This window comes from Dipodomys spectabilis, unplaced genomic scaffold (assembly GCF_019054845.1).
Source record: "Dipodomys spectabilis isolate Male_0828 unplaced genomic scaffold, ASM1905484v1 ptg000006l, whole genome shotgun sequence".
Classification (NCBI taxonomy): domain Eukaryota; kingdom Metazoa; phylum Chordata; class Mammalia; order Rodentia; family Heteromyidae; genus Dipodomys; species Dipodomys spectabilis.
In genome coordinates this window covers 17,115,236-17,137,365 of record NW_024870683.1, presented here as the reverse complement: position 1 = coordinate 17,137,365, position 22,130 = coordinate 17,115,236, and the positions used below count along the sequence as shown (strand labels likewise).

Here is a 22,130-nt window from a genome sequence, read left to right as displayed (position 1 = left end):
CATTACGACCATATTAGTGGTGTGCGACATCACCATTTCAGAATGTATACATAAACCTACACCCATGGTAGTTTTTTGACTCTTGGTATGAAGTTGTACTATCTTCAACACCGTGTCTTTCCGCAATCAGAAATGCTTAAGATAGTATGATTATTTATCATGTAGACTTGAAAGAGTTTTAAGGCTTTCACTCCGAATTGCTTCGAAGTTTTCATCTTCTCCTCCCCACCCCCTTGGAAACTATTCAGAGTGTTAGGGGACCTTCGAAAAATCTGGAGGTGAAGCTGAGCCTGGCTTTGCAATACAAAAAATAATAGTAACAATAATTCACCAACGGAAAGGGCTGAGAGTGTGTGATCCACGTGTGCCAATGAGTTCGGTGGCTAGATAACCATTGCAAAAGAAAAAGAGAGGAAAAAAAAAAAACCATCTGAGATACAGGGGCTAACATCTTTAACGAAAGGGCACCGAATTCATTTTCACCACCCTTCGCACGTACCTCCTTCGCGGCTGCAGACGCAATCTGGGTTGTTCTTTAAAAAAAAGTTGATGATCTCCAGTTCACCTGGACTGCCCAGGCCTCACCAGGTCCTCCGGGGCAGTGACAACGCCTCGGGCTCCCTTCCCCCTCCGGTGCACCGCGGCCGGCCACCAGGTTCCGCCGCCCAGGCGGCTCGGCCTCCCCTCCCCCCTCCCGCCCCACGACCACGCGCTCCCGGCCCAGGCCTCGAGCGCCCCGCGGGTCGGGGCTCCTCCACGCCATCTGCCTCCAGGCCTCGGGCTCTGGGCTTATGGCTCCCTCCCCCCCCGCCCCCCGCTACCTTCTCCGGCCACAAAGGCCGCGGAGACTCTGAAGGGGGTTGGGGGGGGGAGGGAAAGAGTCGACCGCCCCCTGGACCCCCGCACGGGACCGCGGCCCAACCGCGCCCAGGCCCGCGCCCGGAACCCCGTGGCCCCCGCCGCGTCCCCAGCTCTCCGGGCCGCGGGTCGCGCGACGCCCCCCCCCCCCCCCCCGCCCCGGCCAGGCTCCCCGGCGCGGCCGCCCTCGGCCGGCCGCTGCCCGCACGCGGCCGCCGCCCCCCGCCGCGCGTACCGTCTCCTCCGGGTCGATGTCGATCTTGAAGGTCTGCTGCTGGAGGGTCTTGAGGGTGACCTGCATGGTGGCCGCCGTGGCTCCGCTGCCGGGCCCCGAGCCGGGTGCTGGCCGCTGGGCGGGGTCTGGCCGGGCCGCCCCGGGGTCGCCGCGCCGCTCGCGCTCTCGGGAGGGAGGAAGACGGTGGGGGTGGGGGCTTGTCACATTCGCCCCGCCGAGTCTCCTTCCCCCCGGCCCAGCCCGCGCCCCAGGCCGCGCCGCAGCTCCCGCGACCGCGGCCTCGCCGGCGAGCTGGGGGCCGCGGTGCTTCCTCAGGCGCTCAGCCGCTGAGTCCTCCCTCGGCGCGAGGGAGCTCCTCGAGATCGGCGGAGAATCCGCTACCTCACCACAGGATGGTGGCCGCCATCACCGTGACTCGCCGAGACGTGCCCCCTCCCCCACTAAGAAAAAAAACCCGGGGGTGGGGTAAGGGGGGGGTAAGTGAGGAGAAGGGGGGGAAAAATGGGGCGGGCTGGCCGAGGTGCGCAGGCGCAGGGTGCGGCGAAGTTCTACGCAGGCGCAGATAGGAACTCCTCCCCGGAATTGGGGGCGGGGCGGCTGGACGCTGTGGAATGTCGGCTGCCCGGTTCGGGCGTGCGCAGGCGCACACCGCGGGCGTCGGCGGCGCTAGGGACTACCTCGTTGCGCCGTCTGCCGCCGGCGTGATCCCGCCCACGGCCTCTCCGCCTACGTTGAGTCTCCGCCCCTCAGCGCGCGTTGCGCAATCGGTCGCCGGGGAAGAGCAGCGACGTGGAGAAGCCGATGGAGTGGATGCTGAGCCGGGAGCTGGGGGGCCTAGAGGGCGGTAGATCGGGCGGAGCGAGTGTAAGTGAGAAGACGGCGGTCACCGGCGTGGTGGCTGGGCGGCCGGCCGGCCATGACGGGGCGCTTACTGTGAGGCGAGCGTTTGTGGTGTCGACTGCTTCTTTAATCCTGGAGAGTACCGACTCCCGCCATGGAGGGCCCGGGTTCAGATTTTCCTAGTTCTTCACGCGCCTCGGAACCTCGGGAGTAAACAGAAAGACGGATTTAAAACGGAAGCCGGGGGCCGGGCGCCGGTGGCGCACGCCTGGAATCCTGGGGAGGCTGGAGTCTGAGGGTCGGGGTTTGAGGCCAGCCCAGCCAGGGAAGCCCCGGGCCTCGGATTAACCCGCTGGCGTTTGGAGGTGTGGCTCAGGTGGTCGAGCGCCAGCCCCGAGGGGAAAACGCCGGTAAACGGTATCCTCACAGCTGGGCGCGGGTGGCGCACGCCGGTAACCCGGAGCCAGTCCAGAGGCTGCGAGCGGAGGAGCGCGGTTCGAAGCCAGCCTGAGCAGAAAAGCCCAGGAGACTCTCACCTCCAGTAAGCTACGCAGAAAATGCTGGAAGTGGGGCTGTGGCTCAAGAGCACTGGCCTTGAGCACAGAGAGGCTCAGGGACAGCACCCAGGCCCTGAGTTCAAGCCCCACAACTGACTTAAAAAAAAAAAAAATCACTTCCCTGCCCTGTTCTCTTCATCCAGAGGAAAAGCTCTCCCCAACCCAGTGGGATAGTAAGTAGGCAGTTGTAACCCCCTTAGCTCTCCGTTTCCCATTTCCCCAAGAGCCTTCTCAAACGGGGCCTTCTGGGTGAAGACTACCCTCCCCCCAAATTCTCCGCATCCTCTAGTTTTCTCCGTAGCAATCATAACCCGATTGCCATATAACCAGCAAATGTGTTTGCTACACTTATGATCATTAAACCCCAGACGAGCTGCGCAAAGGCATGAATTTTGTTAGGTGCTCCTAAGAAAACACGCCTAATACATGATAAACATGCAATAAAAGAATACTAATGAAATGGGTGAATGTGCTTAGGGTTGATAAGAAGTAAAATGGAAACGATAATGTCATTCTGGAATGATGCAGGTAAAGTCTTAATACTGGGAACATATGGGCAGCCCATTATGTTAGTTAGCTGTTAGTACAGGAAACTCATCTTTTTACTGGGTTTCTTATAAATGGTTTCACTGAGTGTGGTAATAATAAAAATTCAAAAACAAAAATTCTGAATTGCTACATATGCATTAGCTCAGTTGATGTGGAGAAACTGTCATCTCATGCTACTCTCAGTTGTATTTAAACTACCTGATCTATTTCATAGCCCTTGGTTTTATGAAAAATCAGCCTCCCAACAAACAAGCAAAAAAAAAAAAGCAAAGTAAAAGTTAACATGATTACTTTAAGTAATAACGTGAGACTTTTAGATTTGTTGAAAGGTGCCTCACTTTTAGCAGAATTTGGGTCAGTTTTGTAGATAAAAAATGAATCAAGCGTCCTCAGTATTTAACTCCATGTATCCTGAACACTGACAATTTTCCTTCCCTCCGCACCGTGTCTTTGGAGCCATAGATCTGCAGATGCAAAGGTCTAATGTATGTCCTTTACAGATGAGATAATGGAGGTTGAGTATTGTGCCAGCAGTCACACAACTAGTAAGGGGCAGATGTCAAGTTTGAACTCACAATAAGCTTCAAAGCTAGATACCTGGTTGTGTTGCTCCTAATAAGGTGCCACTCCCAATCTCATATTTGATTTAAAATGGTAATGTACAAAAGTTTTACAGTTAGGCCAGTCACTGTGTGACCAGTTGCAAATCACCTCTCTGGCCTGTATCTTCATGTATACAATATCCTACTTGGTTTTGCATGGACAAAACAAAAAACCAACAAGAACAGAAAAATCAAGAAGTTGTAGTTCAAGTGGTAGAGCACCAACCTTGAGTGAATAAACTAAGGGACTGTGTCCAAAAGAAACTTAAAAAAAAGATCCAAAGCATAACAATAATATAATTACATATTCAAACAACTTTCAAATGTTTGCCAGCTTTGAGAGCCCACATGATCTAACACTTCTTCTATGCCCCTTACTCTCATCCTTCCATACCACCTTTCTTTCATTCTTCAAGCTGACTGAGCTGGTTCTATCTTTTGGGCCTTTGTACTTGAGGTTCCTTTACCTTGAAACACCAACTAGGTGAGTGAGTGACTAACACTTTTTCATCTTTACGTTCTTCTCTGTGATAATTTGTTGCTTGTTTTTCTGTTTCAGATAGCATCTTGTTATGTAGCTGAGTCTAGACTCAAACTTAGGATCCTCTTGCCTTCTTGTTTCAAATGCTGGGATTACTCATGCCTTGCCTAGTGCCTTTATGATTTGATTCCTCTTTCAAATTCATGGTATTGCTATGTGAAGTTCTTCTCTGATATATCAATAGCTTAGTAACATTCTCATAGGAATAGTTTAGTTATCTCAGGAATGGCTTCCTGATAAAAGTGAGCTGGCTGTCTGGCATATGCTTGCTTCCCTTCTACCATGTTATGATGCCACCATTTTTTCTCTCTGGTGTGTGTGTGTGTGTGTGTTGATACTGGGGCTTGAACTCAGGGCCTCCCACTCTTGCTTAGCTCTTTGATTCAAGCTTGATGCTCTACCACTTGATCCACATGTCTACTTCCAGCTTTTTGCTGATCCTCATCTTTCTGAGTAGTTAGGATTACAGGAATGAGCCACCAGCACCTTGTTTATAGGACATCAATCTTATGTTAGACTAAGGGCTCACCCTCTGTAATGTTAGTATGTCTTTGTTTAATTCTATCTATAATGATCTCATTTCCAAGTACGATCATATGCTACAGATTCTACAGTACTGGAGTTTAGGTCTTCAACATAGCTTGTGTGTGTGTGTGTGTGTGTGTGTGTGTGTGTGTGTGTGTATACATGCATGTGTAAATTAGGACACAGTTCAGCCTACAAAAATCCCTAAGTTGTGACATATGTTATTTCTGCTGATGTCCAGGTTGCTATACAAGTTAATCAAGAAAAGTCTCTTTGAAGGGATGGCACTAGAGTAGAGAGGAATAGACAGGGGCAAAACAACACTAGCCATAAATGTTCATAGTCATTCTGTGTCTTTCCTGCAGATGTGAGACTGTAGATAGAAACATCCTTGCCATATCAGAGGAATACATAGGAAGTCAGATGGTAGAGCCAGGTAAACACGCAAGAGGGCAGTGGGTAAGGTTACACATGGAAGGGCAATGTTACAAATGGGCAGAAAGCCATAGCAAAGACTGGCTTAATTATAAGTAACCTGGGCAGTTACTGGCCATTTAGAGCAGAGAAGTGATGTGCAGTGACTTTTTTTTTAAAGTAGTATTGGAGTTTGATCTTAGGGCTCATGTGTTCAGGCAGTCTACCACTTGAACCATTACTACCAGCCCTTTCTTGCTCTTTTTTTTTTTTTTTTGTCGTGGGGTGTGAACTCTGTGACTGGGCTCGATCCCTCATTTATTCACCTCAATGCAAGCACGCTACCACTTGAGCCACAGCGCCACTTCTGGTTTTCTGGTGGTTAATTGGAGATGAGTCTCAGGGACTTTCCTTGCCTGAGCTTGCTTTGAACCATGATCCTCACATCTCAGCCTCCTGAGTAGCTAGGATTACAGACATGAGCCACTGGCACCCCTGTTCTCTGGTTGTTTTTGAGATAGGTTTCACTTTTTTTTTTTTTTTTGCTTGGGGTCAGCCTGGGCTGCAATAATTCCATTTATGATCTACCTAAGGTGACAGACATATGCCACCGGGCCCAAGTTTTTCTCAAAGCTTTTATTGTCTGGACTATTCTATAACTATGATCTTCCCAATCTCCAGCTCCTATGGAACTGGCATAACAGATACGTGCTATTGCACCCAGGGATTGTTTAAGATGGGGAACTTTTTGCCTGGGCTGACCTCAATCTGTGATCTTCCTGATCTCCTTCCTCCAGAATAATTAGCATTATAGGCATATGCCACAATGCTCAGTGACACACGCGTGTTTTGAAAGGATTGCTCTGGCGAGAGAGAAGCAGGGATGTAGAGATCAGTCAAGAAGTTATTAGCACAATCTAGGCAAGAGTTATGACATGTGTAAGGGTAAAATCTGCCTATCTTTCGTAAGGAGTAGTTGTTATCTGGGTGTATTAAAGATAGAGCAGAAAGGCTTCACTGGTAGAATTAATGTGTGATGTGACAGATCGCTAGATCTAAGTTTGATATCAAGCTTGATCTCATCTAGTCCTTACTTGTCTGGTTTACCCTGAATGGTGGTATTCTTCAGGGTACCAGTCTGTTCAGCAAATGCTCCCTAGCATTTACTCTGCCCAGGAATTGTGTTGGGAATTTAATCATGTACAAAGTATGATTGTGGATCCTCTTCAGAAACATAGCAGTGTTTGATTTAACCTCTTCCATAAGAAAAACATACGTTATCATTAATTACTTTAATAGAGTTGTTGCCTTACATCTATTTTTAAGCCCGACACAAATTATTTGAAGTGCAGTTGTACCCCATCATCTTGGTCCTAATTAAAAGTTCCCTTTCTCCATCTGTAATATAGCTTGTTTTTTCCTCATTGCAGTGACTCAAAATACGTATCCCACAGATGCTGACCACAATAAAATCTAATAGTTAACACCAGAGTCATGTAATAAGCACACAGTTTTCCCTCCCCCCACATCTGTTTTCTTTAATCAGTCCTCATGAGAAACCCTAAGTGAGTGTGTGCATAGACCTTAATGAAGGCAAAGCCCACAGGTAGCTCCACCTCTGCTTTTCACTTGCACATCATACCCCCATAGGTCTTCTGTTGGCTCTGTTAACTAAAACAAATGTCTTCTTTTTCATTTATTTCGATTTCATCCCACTTTGGTCTCACCTGACTGACGCACTTGAACATGAACCTCCCCTTATAACTCTCCACCAAACTTTCCTAGAAAGTGGTTATTTTGGCTAATGGCCATACTCAAGAGACCCAACATTAAAAAAGTAAGAAAATACGATGAAATTCAAGGTTGAGAGTATAGCTCGGAAGTAGAGCCCGTGTCTAGAATGCACAGGTCCTACGTTCAATCCCCTGCACCACATGAAAAGTCCTACATCCCTAGCTATTGGGCACTGGTTCCCTTTCCCACCCTTTATAACCTGATTAGTTACTTACCGCACAAATTTTGTTTTCATAAGACCTTTTCTACAAACTAAATGTTTGTAAATGACATACAAAAGTTATCACCTCATTGTTAGAAGCGTTTCAGGATCATACTATAATTAAAAATACTTTTCAAAACAAGTTCAGGGTATGACAGTTGAAGTTTAAGCAATCTTTTATAGGCTCTTTGCACCCCATCCTCCAAGTTTCTTAGTTCTACGAAATCTCTCACGTAATAAGAGATTCAGCAACTATGTAAATTCAGATCCTTAGCAAGCAGATACTAAACAGAGAAGTTCGAGATTTTTTTTAAAAATTATTTTCTGGTAAATACGCTGTACACAGAGGTTACAGTTACATCAGTAAGGCAAGATTTTTTTTTTTTTTTTAATCAACTGAAAAAGAGGAGGAAGCAGTATTGGGAAGGCAAGTTTTTTTTCTTTTCCTTTTTTGTGCTAGTCCTGGAGCTTGAACTCAGGGCCAATATGTTATTCCTGAGCTTACTTTTGCTAGGCTAGTGCTCTACTGCCTGGCAAGGAAAGTTTTCAAACATGCTGGTAAGTTCCCATGTAAAATAAGTAAATTAAAGAGGAAAGTGGCATAGATGAACCTGACAAAGTCTTATCTAGTCTTTCGGGCATCTCGGGCTTAAGCCTATCTATTACACCATCTTGTCCAAATAATCACCATTTGGACAAACTTGCTGGACTCTTGTATCCCCATGCCAGTAGCTCTGTACAACCCAGGAAGCACTGATGGATAACTACTTCTTACAGGAAAGTTTTTATTTAAAAGATAATCTGGGCATGTCACCTCTCAGTGGTACTATATTAGGTGAGATGCTATGCTGTGGATGAGAAACTCTAACTTCCACATAGAAAATCTGTGGGTAGAAAATGGAAATATGCCAAGAATAAATGTACTACAGTATGAATGAATTTCATGAATACTCAGCATGCAAAGGGCCCAAATGCAGTTAGTAACTACTGTCAGGTTAGTTGCTTCCTCAGACACAGATTTCTGTTTCTGTCAAGTCGGTCATTCAGAGGTGATAGTAACAGATAACTTGGTTAAAAAACAAGTCTATACTGAGGGACTCCCCTCTCCCCTCATTAGTTTCTGTCCCTGCCACCATGATCGTTATCACCCCATTTAGGGGTCCATGATGCTTCCACCCTTGTCTCCCAATAGCTTATTCTAGGCAGAATAAACTAGATTTAGCTAGATGTATCACAACATGAATCCAGTCCACTCATGCTCAAAATCTTGTAATGACTCCAGTTCACTCAGTAAAGTCCTGAGAAGGCGTGTGTGATCTGTTCTCTCTCCTCCCCTTTCTTTTCTGGCTCATTGGTTTACATTTTCTCAAGTTGACTGTGTTCTACTCACTCTGGCTTCTTGCTGTGCTTTAAACTGGCCAGACCTCCTTCCCCTAAGGACTTTTTTCTTCCTTCATGAAACATTTCATGGACTATCTTTTCCTTCGCTCCTTCATATCTCTTTGTCTCAAGCAACCCCACTCTGACCCCTCAATGACCCTGTTTAATATGATAGAATGTCCATGCTTTCCACTCTAGCAATCCCTGTATGCATTATCCTGCCTCCTTTCCCTCTCCCCCTTTAAAATATACCATCTCCCAATACATTACATAATTATTTCTTTGTTGTATTTATTTCTTTATTGTATTTATTGTTTTTCCCCTCTGCTAGAAAACAGATCTTTGAATTGGTCATTCACACACTTTCTCTCTGTGTCACTCTTTCTCTCTGTCTCTCTCTGTCTCTGTCTCTTGATTTTGTCTCTGTCTCTGTCTCTCTCTTTAAGACAAGGTCTCAAATATGTAGCTAAGGCTGGCCTTGAACTCCAGATCCTCCTTGAGCCTTCTGGGGGCTGGACTTAATAGGTGTGTGCTACCACACCTAGTTTTGTTCACATTCTTCAAACACTGAGACTTGCACTTGAAGAACTGGAGGTATGATTGAGAAATGAAAAAGCCCAGTGAAACCACAAGACTCTTAAGTTTAAGCCCCAGGACCTGCAAAATGCAGTGTGCTTGTAGCAGAGAAATAGCTCAGTTGATAACAATAGTAAAACTGTCTCAGGCTCTGATGGTTTATGTCTGTAATCTTAGCCACTTAGGGGACTGAGATTTGAGGATCAGGATCCAAAGGTAGCCAGGGCAGGAAAGTTTAATCCAGTATCAACGCACATATACACTTACAAAAACAGCCACTGGTTAAAAAAGGCAAATTGAAGCAAAATAATATTGTTATATACTAAAGTTAAATAATTAAGATTTAATAACTTCCAATAACAGAAAAAATATTAAAAATGGATCAAAGTGATGTTTCCTTAGTTCACTTGTGAGTTAATGTTTGTTAGCAATCTTTTGGAAAGTCAGGTGGTTCTTAATTTCTAGAATTTCAAGCCTGTGTGCACCAACATGTTATTCATTCTATGTGAATACTCCCGAAGCTACTTTTCTGGTCTTAACTGTGTAATATGGTTTGGAAAACTGGTTTTGGTGCAGTCAGCAGGTCACTGGGACAAAGGCTTGTCATTCACTTTTTTATGTTTAAATAGCTCCATTTACACAACATTCCTTTTTCTTATTTGAACTGATTTTCTCATCAGTTTGTTAAGAGAGTTAAACAAATTGTTAGCAAATTGTGAATTAGTTCTTTTGCTGACTTGTAATATATTACTAGTCTTAAACAATTCTAAAAGATCTCTCATTTCGTTGACTGATTTTAATACATCATTTACTGCAAGCATACCTGACTTATCTTGAGGTTAAAATCATGCATGGCCCTTTGTTCAACTCACATGTGTTTGTTAATTTATTTATTTATTCTTTAGCATTTGCTAGGGTATGTTTGCATGTCAGGTCAGTATTGGACAGACTCAGTCCCTGCTTTGAGGAATTTAGTGAGGGAAATATATGTGCCTAGCAGACAGTAAGACTTATTTGTCTAGATGGGCAGGAAGTAGACAAGAGCACTCATTTTTTCAGCTCTTTCTTGGCTGTTTATCTGTGTATTGACTGTTTTGATAATTAGAAGATTATCTTCACGTAAAATAGATTCGGAGAAAATTAACACAACTATAGGCTTCCTAGAAGAAACTTTATATTTGAGCATTAAAAATGAGTTTTTCGAGGTAAGCCAAGCTCAGAGAAAAAGAAAATGTTTTCTCTCATATGCAGAAGCTAGATCTAAAATACATGATAATTATAATACATAATAAATTATATAGCATTCTAGACATTTACACACAATGAGACCCAAGGAGGATACTCTTAGGAGACCACAAAAGCACAATCCCTCTATATCTCTGATCATATAATATTTATCGAAATGAACCCCAGTAAATGGGGGAAAAGTTAGTGCTTTCTGCTGTTGCTGGTATCTTGTGATTGTAGCTGCTCAGGAGGCTAAGATCTGAGGATCATGGTTCAAAGCCAGCCTGGGAGGAAAATCTACCTGTTTTCACAGGAATCAAGATAGGAGAAGTAGGCTAAAGACTTAAAGAGAGACTTCTCTGAAGAGGAAATAAGAATGGCCAATAGACACATGAAGAAATGCTCAACCTCTCTAGCCATAAAAGCAATGCAAATCAAAACAACATTGAGATTCCACCTCACCCCAGTTAGAATGGCTATAATCAAGCAATCTAATAACAGATGCTGGAGGGTATGTGGCCAAAAGGGAACCCTACTGCATTGTTGGTGGGAGTGTATAAACTTGTTCAACCACTTTGAAAAGCAATATGGAGCTTCCTCAAAAGACTCCACATAGAGCTCCCTATTATCCAGCAATCCCACTTTTGGGCATTTACCCGAACGATCACAAGGCTAAACTAAAGCTACCAGCACAACTATGTTTATCGCAGCATTGTTTACCATAGCTAAGATATAGAACCAACCCAGATGTTCCTCAGTAGATAAATGGATCAAGAAAATGTGGTATATATGTACACACACACACACACACACACACACACACACAATGGAATTCTATGCCTTCATCAGAAAGAATGACACCGCCTCACTTGTTAGGAAATGGAAAGACTTGGAAAAAATTATATTAAGTGAAGTAAGCCAGGCCCAAAGAAACATAGGTCCCATGGTTTCCCTTATTTGCAATAACTAGTATAAGTATAGGACAAGCAGAAAAGGTCAAAAGATATGTACATATGACCATATAAGATGATGTTAACTTAAATGAACCCCAAGATAGGGACACAACTGTGTTATTTTTTCTTGCTATTGTTTTGAACGTATTTAAAATGTTCTGTGTGGGCTGGGAAGGTGGCTCAGTGGTAAAGCGCTTGCCTTGCATGCCAGAGGCCCTGGGTTCGATTCCTCAGCACCACATAAGCAAAAAGAAAAAAGCCGGAAGTGGCGCTGTGGCTCAAGTGGTAGAGAGCTAGCCTTGAGCTGAAGAGCTGAGGGACAGTGCCCACGCCCCAGAGTTCAGGCTCCACGACTGGACCCCCCAAAAAAAAATGTTCTGTGTGATTTTTTTGCTGCATTTGTATGTGTTTCCCCCACGATATAACCCCCGTTTTCATTGTATTTGATATAGGTGCCCTGCATCTTGTATATACATTTTTCTAATTTGGGGAGGGAAAGGGAAATAACAAAATGCTGAAATAAGGATACAGGTTTACCCATTGTAACAATGAGATGTACAAGACACTGTGTTGCAAATGAACTTTACAACTTGGAGGGTGGGGAGGGATAATGGGGGATAAACAAAGGAGGAGGTAACAACCCTGAACAGGAAATGTACTCATTGCCTTACTCATATAACTGTAATCCCTCTGTACACTATTTTCACACACAAAAAAATAGGAGGTAGCAATATACCCTCTCTGCTACATGGCAGATTTTGCCACTAGAAGGATATTAACAATGGTACGTGTTCCCTAAATGTATTTTGGAGACCACTGCTAATTACAAACTCATAGTGTGTTCTTTTCCCTTAATTCCTTGGCTTGCTTACATTCATTAACTTAATTGTCAAGTCATGGGCAAAGTCTTTTTTTTTTTCCGTATGATTTCTTTTTTCTTTTTTTTGGTCGTGGTGCTTGAATGCAGGGCCTGGGGGCTGTTCCTGAGCTCAGAGCTAGTGTTTAACCACTTTGAGCCACAGTACCAATTCTGGTTTGGGGTTAACTAGAGATAAGAGTCTCAGGGACTTTCCTGCCCAGCCCAGATGGCACATATCTTTAAGCTCAGTTACTTTGGAGGCAGAGATAGGAGGGTTAACAGTTCAGAGTCAGTCTAGACAAAATGGTAGTGTGACCTATCTCAAAAAACAAAGTGCCGGTGGTTCACACCTATAATCTACCTACTGTGAGGACTGAGGTTCAAAAGATGGAGGTTCAAAAGGCAGACCATGCATAAAAGTGTCCTAGACTTCATCTCCAAAATAACCAAGGACTGGGAAGGTAGCTCAGTGGTAGAGTGCTTGCCTAGCAAGCATGAGGCCTTGGGTTGGATTCCTCAGTACCACATAAGCAGAAAAAGCTGAAGTGGCACTGTGGCTCAAGTGGTAGAACGCTAGCCTTGAGCTGAAGAGCTGAGGGACAGCGCCTAGACCCAGAGTTCAGGCCCCATGACTGACAAAAAAAAAACAACAAAAAACCAACAACAACAAAAAGTTGAGCTGAAAGTTTGGCTCGAGTGGTAGAATACTAGCAGATCAAGCAAGCTGAGCAAGTCCATGACGGAGTTCAAACCTCAGTACTCCCAACCAACAAATATCTGGTTTATCCCTGTAATTGAAGCTATGTAGATTGTGGCTTAAGGCCAGGCCTGGGCAAAAGCATAAGCTCTCTGAAAAAAATAAACTAAAGCAACACTAAATGGGGGCATGACTCAAATGCCTAGCATGTATGAGACCTGAGTTCAAACTGTTAAAACAAACAAACAAAAATCTCATCCTTTTTTCTCTTCGTTGGAATTTTCCAAAGTCATTCTTTGAGCACTTACTGGTACTGGCACTCTCTTTTTAAAAACTTGTACAGTTGTGCTATATTCTCATGAAATATTTTGAAATCTAAATGTCCGGTGTATATCTTTGTTCCAGGTTAACCTTGCCCTTCGTTGACGATGACAGGTACTGTCACTAGGTTCTCATCTCTTCCATTCTGCCAAATTACTTCTTCCCATTGATCACATTTAATCAGAGCACAGTTATTTTATTACTTCCTTGGGAAAAATAAGTGAAGAGTTCTGCTTTTATCTGAATGAAGCATCCAGAATATAATCCTCATTAATCATGCAAGCTTGCCAATTTTCTTGTCTTTCCTCCATGTGGTTCCTCTCTGCTTCCACAAAAGCATCACTTCAGTTCCTATCTCCTTTGATCTGCATCCAAGTGTTCAGGGATTCCTCTGAATCTATTGTCATCCCAGCCTACAGTGCTCTCTGCCTCCTCCCAACAGGTCTTTTGTACACAGCTAAGCAGCTCATTCTATCGCTAGGTTCCCAAGGATGCATTCCATTCTGACACCTCTCCATGGTATCTACTGGGTCTTGTCAATAAACCTATAATCTCAAGGTTACCATGTTGTTCATGTTCTGTGTATTATATCTGGACATCTGCTGCCTACACCTTGTTTCTGGTGTCCTTTCCAATTCTTTTCTCATTCAGTTACTCAGAATCTGCCTCACTATTGGAACTTGTCCCAGGCCCTCTTTAATATCATTCATGGAAACCCATCTCAGTTTTATCTACAGGGTGTTTTGGTTTTTTTTTCCCTTCCACCTGTTTTCCATTTACAGACCTTTTGGCCAGATGAGTTGGTCTCTGACTAAACACATTCTTTTCAGTCTTTGAAAAAGCTTTCTATATATATAGCCAAATATCCATTGTTCCTATCTTTGAAGTTATAGCCCTGAAATAAAAACCGGTACTCAGCATGTACCTATTCATTTTTTATATCATATATTTTTCATTTTTAGCATTTATACCTTTAGTCTTTTATTCTATGTCTCAAATTTCATAGCACTTCAAAAGCCTTCAATACTCTATTTTGATGGTTTTAAAAATATTTATTTTGATTAAGTTGTACAGAGGGATTTCAATTCCAGAAATCAGGTTATGAGTACAATGCGTCTTTTGATGAGGTTTTATTTCCCTGTAATTCAGTAGTGGGTGTCTTTGAGAAGCCTCAATAGGTTCTACTATATGCTAGTTTTATACTTAATGCTTCTTGAATGGGTTGGTGGTATACATTCACAGCCACTATTTACAAGGGAGTCTCCAAGTCCCACCATGTGACATTTTCTCCAAAGGTTATCATTTCATATGTCTTCTTGTAGGAAATATATAGAGAAGTGATACAGAAGTAGAAAAGAAGCTTGCTTCAACACTTGTTGCTGATTGCTGATAAGAACAATTAAGTGGACTCTGTAAGCTTCAGGATTGTGTGTGTGTGAGAAAGAGAGAGAGAGAGAAAGAGAGAGAGAGAGAGAGTGAGTATACTGGAGCTTAAATTTAGGGCCTCCTAATCTTGCTTAGCTTTTTTACTCAAGGCTAGTTCTCTATCACTTGAACCAGCCCTCCATTTCCAGCTTTTTGCTGGTTCATTGGAGGTAAAAGTCTCTTGGATTTGTCTGTCTGGGCTGCCTTTGAACCGTGACTCTTAGATCTCAGCCTCCTGAGTAGCTAGGATTACAGGCATGAACCACCAGCGCCCAGCTGAGGATCTGGGCAGGAAAGTCTGTGAGACTCTTATCTTCAATAAACCACCAGAAAACCGGAAGTGGTGCTATGGCTCAAGTAGTAGAGTGCGTGCCTTGAACTAAAGATCTGAGAGACAGCGCCCAGGCCCAGAGTTCAAGCCCCACAACCCACAAAAACAAAAACAAATAAACACCCCCTCCCCCCCAGGATCCTAAGATCTTAGCCTTTTGAGTAGCTGGGATTATAGGTGTGACCCCACTACAACCTAGCTAAGCTTCACCACTGCTCCTCTTCCTCCTCCTCCTCGTGTGCATTTCTGGGGCTTGAATTCAGGCCCTGAGTACTGGCTCTAAGCTTTTATGCTCAAAGCTAGCACTCTATCTCTTGATCTGGAGCTCTACTTCCGGCTTTATTGGTAGTTAATTGGAGATGAGGGTCTTTCCTATCTGGACTGGCTTTTAAGTTGTGGTCCTCAGATGTTAGCCTCTTGAGTAGCTAGGATTACAAGTATAAGTCGCCCTTGACCAGCCAGATTTAGCTTCTTGAACCTTCAAATGTAGATATGGTACTGACCTTGCAGGGTTATTAGGATGATTTCATAAAATATTGTATAGGCAACCTGCTTTGTACAGTAAATAAAATGCAAACATATGTTTGAAGAATAACCATTAGATATGTACTTGTCTACAAACATACAGAGAATTTATAGATGAGAACTTGGCCAGCATTTTCTCAGCATATGATACATGTTTATTGCCTGTAGGAGCATAGCAGGCATTTATGATAGGCTGCATACTGTTTTATTTATAAAGCACAATTGTATACAAGTATTTTCTAGTGTTCTAGAGGTCATCTCAGTGGTGTGCAAGAATTTTACTTTTTTTTCTAGATTTTTGGGCAGTTCAGATCTTGAACATATCTAGGATCCACCATAAACTAAGTTCATGTGAACTTTCTCCAGTACCAGCTTCTCCACTGTAACATAAGGGGTTGATGTAGATTCTCTAATTGGGTTGTGGAAATATCATAACAACAGCTTTGATAACGGTCACCAAAGCTTGCATATATCAAACACCTACTTTCTATTGCATACTCTGATAGACTCTACTACATGTTTGTTTTTCAACATTTAAATATTTATTTGTGCTAGTACTAGAGATTGAACTCAGGGCTTGGATACTACCTTTTAGTTTTTTTCTGCCCAGTGGTGGCACTCTACCACTAGCCATAGCTTTACTTCCAGCTTTTTGGTGGTTAATTGGAGTTTCATAGACTTTCCTGTCCAGACTGGCTTTGAACTGCAATCCTCAGATTTTAGCCGCCGGAATAGCTAGAATTATAGGCATTAGCCACCAGTGTCCAGCTTAAAATTTTATTTATTGTGGTTTGTGTAGTGAAAGTTAGGTTTTAGCACTAGAAAATGCAATAAAAGCATTTGAGGTTAGGGTGAACAATGAGAGTAAGAGATAGGAGTGACTTCAACAGTAGGCAAGCTTTTATTAGAGAAAACCTGAGAGGGTCTCTCAGTGTCCTGACCATGATCCAAAGAGAGAAAACAGATGGACAGTGATTTACACAGACTGTGGAATTTTCAGGAGATGAACAGAGCAGCAGGATGAGGCTGTTGGAGAAAGTTTGGTTGCTGTTGATAGGTACTACTCTGGGAGTTGCCAGTAACAGGAGATTGAAACTTTAGGTACAGTAGTGATGACAAAAGTCCCCAATCAGCCTAGGGCTGATTCTCTGTTTTCATCAGTTTGGATATGCAGTGTCCTTCCAAAAGGCTAATATATTGCAGGCTTAGTCTCAACTAGTGGTATGTATTTTGGGAGCTGTTAGAAACTTTAGGAGGTAGCATCCAACTGAAAGTAGAAGATCCCTGTAGGAAGGTTCTTGGGGGTCCTGGTCCTTTTCCTTTCCTCTGTGTGCTTCCTGGTCACTAAGAGGTGTAGTCTTTGTCACATGTTCTTGCCACCATAATGTGCTGCCTCATTATGGGCCCAGCCTCAGTAGAGCCAGGGAATAAGGAGTGAATCATTTTGATCAGGTCTTGATTCTTTTGGGGAGACTGAGTTGAACAATGGCAGATTAGTAAGAAAATTTCAAGGTGGCACAGCATTCAAGCTATGGTGTGGTTACTGCTGGCTACTTTTCACCAGACTTACAGTGAGAACTGGTAGAAAAAGAGAAAAAGACTTAATAAACAACTTGCTGTTTGACAAAATAAAGGTATGTAAAATTGGGAATAAGGAAGGGGCATGGTTGATAAAGAAGTCAGAGACAGGCCGGGCACTGGTGGCTCACGCCTGTAATCCTAGCTACTCAGGAGGCTGAGATCTGAGGATCCCGGTTCAAAGCCAGCCCGGGCAGGAGAGACCGTGAGACTCCTATCTCCAATAAACTACCAGAAAACCGGAAGTGGCGCTGTAGCTCAAGTGGTAGAGCACTCGCCTTGAGCTGAAGAGCTGAGGGAAAGTGCCCAGGCCCAGAGTTCAAGCCCCACGACCGACAAAAAAAAAAAAAAGAAGTAAGAGACAATAAAAGAGAAACTAAAAGCACTTGGCATCAGAACAACAGGAAATAGGTCTGCAGGCATTCTGAGGAATTGACCAGACTGTACCCATTATAGGCTAGAAAGTTTAACTCACAGGACTTTGCTTGGAGAAGAATGCTGTGGAGAGCCCCACCAGTACAGAGATATCCGGAGAAGTGTTTCCCCATGTTCAGCCATCATGTACTCAGAAGCTTCTACTTGTTTGGTAGCAGACTTTGATATCATCTATGTAGTACTAGTTCCATAGGTATGCAGAATGCAAGAGTTCTGGAATATAGAGGCCTCCATTAGTATTTCAGAGGAAGGCTTAAAGGCCAGGCAATGTGAAACAGAGAGTCTTTGCAGGGAGCTCCCAAGATGTCAGAAATGTGGAATGTCTCCCAAGGAAAGCCACTGCAAATAAGTGGAACTTGCCAAGAATGATGCTCTATAACCTGTAAACAACAAGGGGGCAAAGGCAGGTCTGTCCAAGACTTCCTGCTACTACATGCCCTATGTGCTTGACACAGAGCTGTAGGGGTTATTGTTTGATTGGCTGCATTTTGCTTTGCTTTGGTCTATTTTTCTCTTTCTCTCTCTCCATTCTTCTCTTTGGGAACTGAAGTGTTGATTTTATTCTGTTGTATATTGGGAATATGGAATTGGTTTTCTGATACATATTTTAAGACAAGGATTCACTTTATAGCTTAGTTTAACTTCAGACTTACTATGTAGTCTTGGCTGGTCTCATAATCTTCCTGCCTTAGCCTCTTTAGTGCTGGGATTATAGGTATGCACCAGGTCTGGCTTTCTGATTTTTCTAGGACAGTCAGCTAAGAAATGGCCTTCACTACGAGAAGAGACTTTGAACTTGAGCACTTTTTTTGTATTTGTTATTGAACCCAGAGCCTCACATATACTAGGTAAGTACTTTACTACTTAAACCATGAGTCCCTCTCACAGACCTTCGGTTGGTTTTTGTTTGAGATAAGGTCTTGCTAACTTTGCTCATGCTGACCTGATCTTCTGCCTCTACTTCTTGAGTAGCTGAGATTATAGGCATGTGCCACCACACTTTTTAAATACTGCTGGAATTGTTCAAACTATGAGGACTTGTAGAGATGGACTAAATATATTTTGCATTATGAGATGGACATGAGCTCATATTTTGAAGGTGTCATCTCCAGGTATTAGAAACATTAGGAGGTAGGGCCTGACTGGTGAAGGTAGATCACTGGGGGGTAGGGGGCTAAGTCCTCAGGGGTATCTTATCCCTAGCCCATTTCCTGTTTCTCCTTCTGCTTTCGGGCCACCGTGAAATGGCCTCTGCTACATGCTTCTGCTGCCATGATACTCTGCTTTATTTCAAGCCCAGAATCAGCAGAGCCAGATACTGTGGACTGGAAGCATTGCAACCATGAGGTAAAGTAAATCTTTCCTCTTTTAGCTTTATATCGTGTATTTTTATCACAATCAGAATAATATTGTATCCTCCCAATACTTTATCATAGACACATTTCCCTTCCTCCCTTCCTCCCTCCCTCCCTTCCTCCTTCCCTCCTTCCCTCCCTCCCTTGCTCCTTTCTCCTTCCTTCTTCCTTCCTTCCCCTCCCTTCTTTCCTCTCCCTCCCTCCCTCCCTTCCTCCCTTCTTTCCTTCCTTTCTTCCTTCCTTCCTATTGATACTAGGCCTTGAACTAAGTTCTTGGGTGCTGACCATTAGCTCTTTTCATTCAAGCCTAGTCTCTACCACTTCAGCCCTAGCTGTACTTCTAATTTTTTGGCCATTTCATTGGAGATATGAGTCTCATGGATTTTTCTGTCTCAGTTGGCTTCAAACCTTGATCCTTGTTCTTAGATCTCAGCTTCTTGAGTAGCTAGAATTATAGGCATTTGCCATCATTTCCTGGCTATATTTTCTTTTTTAAAAAATTCCTTTAACTTTTTTATTTTTAAGCTTTATTTTATCACTTTTATAAAACACACATTAGAAAGCTTATCAGTGCATCTTTTATTTTTTGCCAAACCTGGGACTTGAACTCTGGGTCTGGGCACTATCTCTGAGCTTCTTTTGCTCTTGGTTAGCACTCTAACACTTGAGCCTCAGCTGCACTTCTGGCTTTTTCCTGAATAGTTTATTGGAGATAAGAGACTCATGGACTTTCCTGCCCAGGCTGGCCTCAAACAGCGGTTCTCAGATCTTAGCCTCTTCAGTAGCTAGGATTATAGGTGTGTGCTACCAGCTCCCAGCAACAGTACATCTTATGTTGTCAGTTTACAATAAAACTGAACAAGGCAATTGTGTTTACAGAAAAAAATTCAGCAAAAAGTACATAAGTACATACAGTCCATTGAAACAGAATATTCACAATATATTTTTTGGAAAAAAACCATGAGTTTGTTTTTTTTTGTCAGTCATGGTGCCTGAACTCTGGGCCTGGGCACTGTCCCTCAGCTTTTCAGCTCAAGGCTAGTGCTCTACCACTTGAGCCACATTGCCACTTCTAGCTTTTTCTGCGTATGTAGTGCTGAGGAATCGAACCCAGGGTCTCATGCATGCAAGGCAAGCACTCTACCTCTGACCTACCTTCCTAGCCCCCCACCATGAGATTTTTATACCATAAAATACAATATAGTTGGTAGAGCACGCTAGCTTTGAGCTGAAGAGCTGAGGGACAGCGCCCAGGCCCAGAGTTCAGGCCCCACGACCGGACCCCCCCCCCAAATATATATAGTATAGTTGTTTAGGTATCTAGTGCATATTGGGGCTTTACATGTTAAAAAAAATAAGATGTGTATGTGTGTGCATGCATGTATGCATGTGTGTGCTCGTGTTGGGGATTCAACCAGAGCTTCATGAATACTAAGTGTGTGTCTTACCTCTAAGCTCTTCTAGGAGCAGAGCTAAGAGCATATAGTTTAGTGATATTAAGAATCCTAAGATTATTTTGCTCCCATAAGAACCAATTTTCACTCCCTTTGGAGGCAATATTATCCTCATTGGGAATGTATGATAGATAATATGAAATAGATAATATAACTAATATAGCATATGTGTTTCTTCTAGTCCTCTTCCTACCCCTCTCTCCCATTTCCCAAGTAATTGCTAAACTGTTGAATCTCTGAACCTATTACCCAACTACTGACCTCAGGGAAAGGAACCTTGATGCAGAGGTAAGGGCTTATATACCATTTGAGGAAAGGTTGCCTTTACAGCATAGCGCCCAGCCTCCCAGGTCGAGCCTGGACAGATCCAGCTTGATGAAGTGCTATGATCTCTATACACACTAGTTTCTTTGTGGCCTCCTCCCCCTCCCCCCAGGCTTTTCAATAGGATGCTGGACATTCCTTGTGAGAAACCTGAGGAGGATACTAAAAAGACAGCCACAGTTTTCCTACAGCCTGCTGCCAGTTTTTTTTTTTTTTTTGGCTAAGCTGTTGGGGGTAAGATTTTGTAGTGTATTTTTATGTACTGAAATCTCAGGTTTCAAATGCTTCGCTAGTTTTCTGTAGTGTCACAGGGCTAAAAATGTATTAGTGAGCCTGGTGCTGGTGGCTCATTCCTCTAATCCTAGCTATTCAGGAGGCTGAGGTATGAGGATTGCGATTCAAAGCCAGCTGGGGCTAAAAAGTCCCAGTGAGACTCTTATCCCCATCAACCATTCAAAACCTGGAAGTGGCACTGTGGTTCAGAGTGGTAGTATGCTAGCTTTTGAGTGAAAGAGCTCAAGGACTATGCCCAGGCCCTGAGTCCAAGGCCCACAACTGACAAAACAAAGCAAAAAATATAATAGTGAGAGAAAGGTTGTGGTAGAGGGTAGGGATTGGTGCAAGACTGCAGGAGAGAGGGGAGGAGGCAAGATTGCAGGGATGGAAGTGGGGGGGGGGGTGGAGAGGGAGGGGATGTATAATGGAAAGAAAAGGAAGGCCTTGGAATCCAACAATACTCTTGGTCACTGTCACCTTGGACAATAGTTCTTGATAATACTTATATTTCAGAGCCTACAAGAAGTTTGTTTACATAATATCTGAGATCTAAAAGATACTCATATAGAAGAATTATGGTTACCAAATATATATTGGAAATAAAGGGATTGAGAAATTGGCAACAAGTTTTCTTAGAAAAGCCTTGTATATTATGTACTTTTTTTTTTATGAGTGTGACCATAGGTATTTGGGGGCCTCTATGGCTGATAAAGAGGAGCCTATGGAGTGTTGGAAAAAGCCCAATAAGAATTCATGTTTTCCTATTCAGTTATTGAACCTACTGAGGAATGAGACAAAAGAGGAGTACCCAGAAGTCAATATACTGGCCTCATTGTTGACTCATGCTCCTTTGGAGAGTTTAGCTTCCATCTTTGAGCAAGCGGAGCTCCTAACAACTCCAATCCAGCTTATCCACTGGCTTAAGGCAGCACCAGAACAGAGCCGGCTTTCCCTCTGGAGAAAGATGGCCCTCCTGTGGGTGGATCCAAAGGAAGGCTCTAGGACCAGCTGCTATACATGACTGACTTATGTTTCTAAACTCACCAACTAAGTAAGTTAGTCCACCTCCCTGGATAAGAGTGGAGTGAGCAGAGAGGCCTAGGAGTGACAGAGTAAGAATGCTCTTCTGCATAGACAAGACAAACCAAGAAGAGGTTGGTGTTGACCCTCCTACCTTTCAACAGCCTCAACTCAGTATGGCAGTCAAGCAGAGCTGAGAGAGTTAATGAGACTCTAGGGCTGACCCTCAAATGGGTGGAATGAATCCAGTGGCATGCTGGGAAATGTTTAACAACTA

The 22,130-nt window shown here is 43.6% G+C and overlaps 1 protein-coding gene across 1 annotated transcript in view; it reads right to left on the bottom strand.

Annotated features, from left to right (window-relative positions):
- The window catches only part of Rad23b (RAD23 homolog B, nucleotide excision repair protein), a 35,925-nt gene extending 34,385 nt beyond the window's left edge, over nucleotides 1-1,540 (bottom strand). Inside the window, exon 1 of the mRNA XM_042695537.1 lies at nucleotides 1,094-1,540. Coding sequence (XP_042551471.1) covers nucleotides 1,094-1,159 — 66 coding nt within the window. The 5' untranslated portion in view covers nucleotides 1,160-1,540. The remainder of the gene's footprint in view (nucleotides 1-1,093) is intronic.
- Between the last annotated feature and the right edge of the window lie 20,590 nt (nucleotides 1,541-22,130).